Raw genomic sequence first — 8,005 nt, 5'->3', positions numbered from 1 at the left:
TGATGTTAGTTATTTTACAACAATTTTGGCGTTCATCTGGTAAGTATAATACAGAAACTTGTTTGTTTTTTGAAATTATGTTGAAAGTTGGTTTACACCTAGGGTTTCCGTTATATGAAACGAATTCAGTCTTACCAGTTCTACATAGTCGGAGGAACATGATGAATTTAATCCGGCAAAAGCGCCAATTTGGGCAAGTTAAATGTGTTATTAGTTATTACCATCGTTTATAATGATCATAGATTATATGCACCTTAGCATCGATTTTTCTAGTGCTTTGGCTAACGCAGGCACAAAAACAGGATCCGGCGGAGCGGAAGCACTTGCGGAGGCACAGGCAGCTAATTCTGATTCTGGGTATGTATTCTTGAATCGCTAATATACGAAAATAAGACGTACGTTTATTTTTGGATATTCGCAGTTATGGATTCTCTGGAGCCAACGCCAATGCCAACTCGTTCAACCAAAACTACGGGTAGGTAATTGTATTTTTTATAGTTTAAGCGAAAACCAATCAAAATGCTAATGAGATGTATTCTATTTTGGACAGGGGATTGGATTTCTCCAGTGCCAACGCGAATGCTAATGCGTTCAGCCAAGGATTTGGCCCTAATGGATTCGGCAGCAGCGCAGCGAATGCACAAGCTCAGTCATTCGAAAGTAGCGGACCGCTCGGATCGTTCGGAGCGTCTGCAGCCAATGCGGCATCGCAGGGGATCGCCTTTGGGCCTGGTGGCCTGTCCGGATCGGCATCTTTTGCTGGCAGTCAAACCTATGATCTGCCGGGGGGCAAAGACATATCGATATCGTACTCGCAAGGAATTTCAATTGGGGAGGATGGTCTGCCGACGTACTCCGGGGGACATGCAGTAAGTGTAAGCTAATTGATGTTGTCTGGTTCGTGTTTCAAATTCGAATAAAAAATTCACAACGCTTATATAGTGAAGAATAGAAAATTAATAAAACATTCTACATTTTTATTTTATTCGAGGGGTAAGCTCAGGTTGATTTATGTAATCGCCTTTGCATCAATTCAGTGTGAATATTTTTTCTTGGTGGTTTATTGTGCTAAATAACAAACAGAATTTAATACTCCTTCAGTTATATCTTTTTTTACGTGATTAGCAAAAAATACCTAAATTAACCCTCTAGTGCCCAAGACCGGTTAGACGGGGTATTTTGATATTTTTTTTGTAATTTTTAATTGATCATTCATGTTTAAATGTGGTTTAAAGTCAATTTTAGACGAAAAATAAAAAAATACCTCTGAAAATTAAAAATAAGCCCGCATTGGATAGGGATTTTCGAACTCTAAATATGTTGAAAAATCAAAAAAGGTCAATAGATTCAAGAAACCATTTGATTGGATAAAAAACTTGAAAAACAAAATTCTAAAAAATCAAAGTGTGAAATTGATAAAACCGCGAATTAAAAATTTTTAATGCCCAAACCGTGTTTAGATCGATTTTAGAAAGCAAAATAGTGATTTTGAGCGGAAACAAAAATTTGGGTTGTAGAGGGTTAATTACTTTTTACTCGAATGGGGGGTTTTGTGGGCTTCATGGCCGTGCGGTCCACTACGTCATTCGTCTAGACGCATGGGCTAATTCATTTGAACTTTGAGAAACATAGAAAACATGGTCAGCCATTTTTGGCCATGTCATTTACTATGGATTTAACAGATTCACTGTAAAATGAGAGTTTTCAAACGGGTCAATAGACTGACGACTCGACGATAGTTCGGGAAACTGGAGAAATTGTAGGAATATAATTTTTACTACTGTTGATTAATTTGTACTGTTAATATCTTGTGCTTAAGACCATATAGGCATAAGTGTTTATAGATTTCTGCTTATCATTTTTTCTTTCTTTCTCAACTGGATTAAAACCGTGATTGTTGTTTCTGGTACAAGATGCAACAATCCTTTATCACCCCAAACTATGAAATCTACGACAAGCTGCCGAAATTCCCTGAACTGATAAGAAAATGATAATCGACGAGGAGAAATCGATCAATGCAGTTATTACAGATGTAGAGTTGGTGCTGAGGCAAATTGTAATCGTTGCCAGATTTAGAACACGGGTCCGAAACCTTACTATAATCCAATGTTATGCGCTATCCGATGCTGCCGATCTGCAATCCAAAGAGAACTTTTATAGCCAACTCAATGTCGTCGTAGATAGAATTCCAAAGGGGGATTTTTTTTAGCTTTATTTGTCCCGTTGGGCTTTCCCGTTAGATCTTTGCTACCTATTCTATTCTATTATTAGATGCCGATTGTATTTCACTTCTCGCGCTTAGTTTCATAGGGGCGTAACTGTATTGAACGATTTCTATTCGTCGATGTTTTCTTTTTATCATTGTTCCAAATTGCGCTAGTTTGTCGATGATTTAATGGTTTGGTGTGCTAAAGGATGATTGTATCTTGCACCAGAATCAATAATCACGGTTGTAGCTTTTAAAAAATTGAGTTATTAACAAAATATAAAATCGATTAAGAGAAATCGATCAATACTGTTACGCCCCTATGAAACTAAGCGCGAGACTTATACTTTATCGATTAAGCAGTGGCCAACACATGTTGTTTGGCGTTGGTCAGTTTCCATTGTCCGAGTCGTTGGAGATACACCTCCGAGAAATGCAGTGTCAGTCGCTGTCCGACAGTCGTGATAAGCAGGTGTTCCCCAATACACTGTCGACCATGTGATTATCTTTCAGCGGCATGACGAAGATTGTTTTGGAGTGGTTGGGAATCAAACCCATGATCATCCGCTTGTGAAAGCGAACGTGTGGTCAACTACGCCACGAGACCCCCATTCCAAAGGGTGATATGAAGATCGGTATGGGCGACTTCCTTAGCCTAGCGGCAAGATGCGCGGGGGTGGCTGGGTTCGATTTCCGGTGCCGGTCTAGGCAATTTTCGGTTTGGAAATTGGCTTGACTTCTCTGGGCGTAAAAGTATCATCGTGTTAGCCTAATGATATATAAATACAAAAATTGTAACTTGACTTAGAAACCTCGCGATTAATAACTGTGGAAGTGATGAATGAACACTAAGCAGCGAGGCGGTAATGTCCCAGTGGGGGATGTAATGCCAATAACAAGAAAAAGAAGAAGATGGGGGATTTCAATGCGAATCGGATCCGACAACTCGTACCTTGAGCGCATTATGGGACGCCATGGTCTCGGAGATATAAGTAAAAACGGAGAGCTGTTCGCAGAATTTTGTGGTAATAACGACATGGTGATCGCGGGATCGCTCTTCCCTCATCGACCGGTTCACAAGGTCACGTGGGTCTCCCGTGACGGCTTTTCAGAAAATCAAATCGACCACATCTATATCAGCCGAAAATTGAAACGGAGCCTTCTTGATGTACGGAATAAACGTAGTGCCGATATCGCGTCTGATCATCGCCTGCGCATTGCGAGGATTCGTCGCCAGGATGAGAGAGTTGGACGACGGTTCAACACACGCCGACTGGAAGATGTCTTAGGTAAATAAAGTAGGCAAATAAGATTAGATTAGGTACCTAGCGTAGTATAAATATTGTAAGCTGCAATTGTTTTCTTCAAGTCAAGTCAAGTACGAGACACTGAAGACGGCCTACCAGTTGAGGTCAAAATACGTATCTGCAAAGATAACAAAACGTAGCTGAATTAAATGGAAAGTACTAAACTCGTCTTAGACGGCCATACTGTAACGCTTCGCATTATTCTGGAGCAGGTCAACGAATTCCAAGAGTTCCTTTACTTGGTATTCATTGACTACGAAAAAGCTTCGACCGTCTCAATCTCGAGAATATATGGGGCGCCCTGAGACGCAAGGGGGTTTCTGAGAAAATCACTGAGAAGGCACAGTACGAGGCTTTTCGTGTAGAGTGCAGCACAATGGGGTCTTGTCCAACCCTATCCAGGTCGTAGCTGGTGTCAGGCAAGGGTGTATTCTACCACCGTTACTGTTCCTCATCGTAATCGGTGCTCTGATATGCAGTAAGCTCAACGACCTTGCCGAGCGCTCCTCTTCGACAGGTTTTGTCATCAACGTCTATAAAACCAAATCGGTGAACACGGCGACCCCTTTCAGTTTCACAGTAGCCGGGTAATCAGTGTAGAATGTTGAAAGCTTCCAATATCTTGGTAGTAAAATGGCATTGACATAGGCACACTTATCAATAAAGCAAGAGTTACAGGCAGATACGCGAACGCACCAAAATACGAATGTTCAACTCGAACGTGAAATCTATGCTGTTATATGCTAGTGAAACATGGTGTGTATCAGTGGAGAACAACCAACGGCTGCAGGTGATCATCAACCGAAATCTAACCTGGCATCAGGTTAAAGCGAGCTGAGCAGATGGAGATCGTTCAAGTCGGCCCTTTGCACCACCGGAGGTGTACACGACCCATAAGTAAGTAAGTAAGTATCTTGCGTCTAAGGGCGCTCCACAGATTTTCGTGATTCAGGCGATTGAAATATTTGTCGTAGTCAATGAATATATATACACAGACAAACAGACGTAACACAAGAAAAATTACCATCGACCATGACTTCAACGATCAACTTGAATTTGATTGATTGCGCGTTTCACAACTAGAGGCGCTAGCGTCGTAATCCTTCGAGTTTGACATTTCACCCCGGCGCCTTCTGGTGACGATGTCATACGAAACATTGTTTCGTGTAACATGCTCGCAAGGTGGTGGTAGAGGAGTTGAGCGATGGATTTTCAGAAAAACGTTCAAGCTGTTACGTCTGTTTGTCTGTGATATATAGTTTAGTATAGTATATAGTAATTAGGTTCAGGTTTCCCTTAATACAAGTTGCTATACATAAGCAATGGACACACTTGTACATTTTATTTAATTAAACGAATTAGGTGAAAATTGCATAAAAAGTTCCGTCTCAAGACGAATTATTGCACAGAAGTACCATGCGTCTCCATATGCTGTTATGCTTGTATGCTGCTGAACAGTTCTCAACATCGCTACCTACCATTTCCCCAGGGAGGCCCATTTTTGCCTGAAAAACACTTATGGGCAGGGTTTGCAGAAATCGCTCTCAATAGATAACGAACAACGATAAAAGAGAGCCAAAAACTGTTCCGAATCATAACAAGCCATGATTACAAATTTATCAAACTTGTATACGAGTGGGAAAAAGCAAAATCGCATAGGCAGCCCCTACAGAAAAATGGTGATTCTCGCTTTGTTTTCACTCATTTCGTGTTGGTTATTGCACATCTGTGTAGAACAAGTTGAAATGCATCATCAGAGCCAGGGCTCCCCGCATTTGGAGCTTTCTAAAAGAAATTCACCATGAGGTATAGCCTCCCGAATAAGTTTTCTATCATGACAGGTTGTGAAAAAAGTCTCTCGCGGTATGCTACATATCGTATATATATACAGAGATGATAAGTCCTTGCTTATGGGGGCATACAGATATCGTAATAACTTAGATTATCGTATTAACTTAGTATTTTAACGTCTATGAATATATAATCATGCAAACGCCATTAAAGCGACAAACCTTCAAATTTTGTGATCAAATAATCTCGGAATTTTCCCAATCAATCAACTAACGCCGCACGCCGCAATCAACTTTGCCAATCTAGCCGGAATAAAGTTGATTTTAAAAAAATGGCGTTTTCGTAGTGTAAAAATATTTAAAAAATGAGACCTGCTATCTGTATAAATTTTCTTGTTTACAATTATATTTTGACAGCTACGCTCTTCGAAACTTTGCGATTTTTAACTAACTTTTTAATTTTTGCGGCTTGCTTTTTCATTGCATGCAATTAATTATTTCGGTGTTCATTCTGTTAACCTTAATTCACATTATTACCACGGACGGTGATAATGGTGGTAATATAGTAGTCTATACTTATTTAATTCATAGAAAAAATCGATTGTTGTGAGATATATGGAGCAATCAATAGTTGTTACTTTTGAGTAAAACAAAGATGAAAAACTCACAATTTCGTTGGTATGGCATTTCGTTATTCGGCGAAATTCGGTAATAATTCAGTACATAGCCGCTAGATATACATTCATATTTTGTAATCCGCAATTAAATCTTGCGCAAATTTGCGCCATTTTGAAATCGGGGTCTCGAAAGTTGTGATACAATTTGAGATTTTTCTGTGAAATTCAAGTTATTTCCAGATGCGATAAACTTACCATCCCACTTTCTAAGCGTATAGTTGTCGACTAACTATATGATAGTATATAACAAAACATTTCTCATATTTACGAGATTTTTATCACCCGTATTACGCTTGGGGAACATGGGATAAAACGACTCATAATTTATAACGACTGGAAGGAATGTATCTGTGACTGTCGGTTATTCACAACTTTAATGTTAAATTCACTTTATAAATCCAATACAATACAAGTCTTTCTGTTACTATTTGGAAAGTTGCTAAAGGGTATCCAGGAAAGTTGTGATTTTTGAATGACTCCAAAACAATAATATAAAATAAAAGGATAAAAACAAAATTATCATACAATGTACTGAGACGCTAAGCAAAACATGATTGAATTGATAATAAAGTACACTCAAGTCCTTCTTCCTTCTTCCATCTTCCTCCTTTTTTCTATTTTCTTCTTCCATTCTAGTTCTTCTTCACTTCGCACTACTCACTTATCACTCCACAGTTCTCATTCGTCCTAATGACCGTTCGGCCTTATGACCATTCGACCTAATGACCTCCGGCCTAACGGCTTTCGACCTAATGCCCCAGCATCCTTACACACATATTATCTCGCATACTCACTCACTCACTTTGTCGCCTTTTAATCAATTCGTCCGTTTTTTTTATTCTTACTCAAATAATCATTAATTTGTTTTCTCGCTTACTCACTTCCCACTCAATCACTCACCTTCTCACTAATTCATTTGCTCACTCACCCAATCAGTCACTCACGGCTTCACACGCTTATTTCCTCACTAACTTATTAATTCCCAAGCAGCACGCGCAACATCTTTCAAATAGGTGTTTGTTCCTAATAAATTGCATTGAAGACACTGGCAATACATCGAGTCACATTAAAGCCACTTCCCTGTTTCAGAAAATCACAATGTCTCATTTCCGTTTAAGTGGCGTCGCAATATTCTACCCATCTGACTTCTTGGGTGGTTTAAAATTCGATGTGAATTCGATATCAATTCGATATCAGAAACAAAACAGATAAGTTGCAGAATTAATAACACTTCGGTTCATTGCTGTTACGACAATGTTTCTGATATGTTGCAAAACACTTCGAGCTCAGCTGAGCAGTATTTTATTTTTGACAGTTCTGCATGTTCCGTATAAGGTACAATAAAGTTACAAATGACTTTGTTGTTTATGTAGTGCACTTGTAGCAGAATCTCCAAATAGAATTGTTGGTGTGATGGTTATAGTAGACGGTTGCAGATCTCAAGGTCCATGGTTCGATTCCCGGTTGGTTTTTGTGTTTTTATTTTCATTGTAGCCGCAAGATGTTGCCAATAAACTCCACCTCTTGCGCTTTTTGTGTCACAAAGGAGTTCCAAATACGACGCGTTGTGCATAAGTCAGACCTTTAGTAAGTCACACCACAGTTGTTGTTACTCACTGAGAAACAAGAGGTGTTACTTGGGTTAGTCCTTTTACTAACACACTTAATCCCTCGTTCCCCTTGTTCATTCAATAATTGAAAATTATTTTTCTCACTCTCAAGTTTTCCACATCATCTGATTAACTCTTCACTCACTCACTTATTCACTGACTTACTTCACTCACTTACTCATTCACTCACTTACTCTCTTACTAACTTACTTATTTATACACTTACTTATTCACTCACTTATTAACTTACTCAATCACTTACTGACTCACTCACTCACATTTACTCACTCACTTACTCATTCACCCAGTTTCTCTTAATTACCTCCCCATTCACTCACTTACTCACTCTCTCATTAACTCACTCGCTCACTTACTCACTCGCTTACTCACTCACTCACTAACTTAAACAGTCACT

General features: G+C 39.3%; 1 protein-coding gene across 1 annotated transcript; it reads left to right on the top strand.

The window, feature by feature from the left end:
* The first annotated feature begins 202 nt into the window (after positions 1-202).
* On the top strand, positions 203-1,026 carry LOC134209309 (uncharacterized). Its single transcript, XM_062685300.1, has 4 exons — positions 203-206; positions 259-357; positions 422-475; positions 551-1,026. The coding sequence occupies exons 1-4, from the start codon at positions 203-205 to the stop codon at positions 871-873; spliced, it is 480 nt and encodes a 159-aa protein (XP_062541284.1). The 3' UTR covers positions 874-1,026.
* The last annotated feature ends 6,979 nt before the right edge of the window (positions 1,027-8,005 follow it).

This window comes from Armigeres subalbatus, chromosome 2 (assembly GCF_024139115.2).
Source record: "Armigeres subalbatus isolate Guangzhou_Male chromosome 2, GZ_Asu_2, whole genome shotgun sequence".
NCBI lineage: Eukaryota > Metazoa > Arthropoda > Insecta > Diptera > Culicidae > Armigeres > Armigeres subalbatus.
Note: the sequence above shows the minus strand (reverse complement) of the source record. Positions and strands in the feature narration are given on the sequence as shown.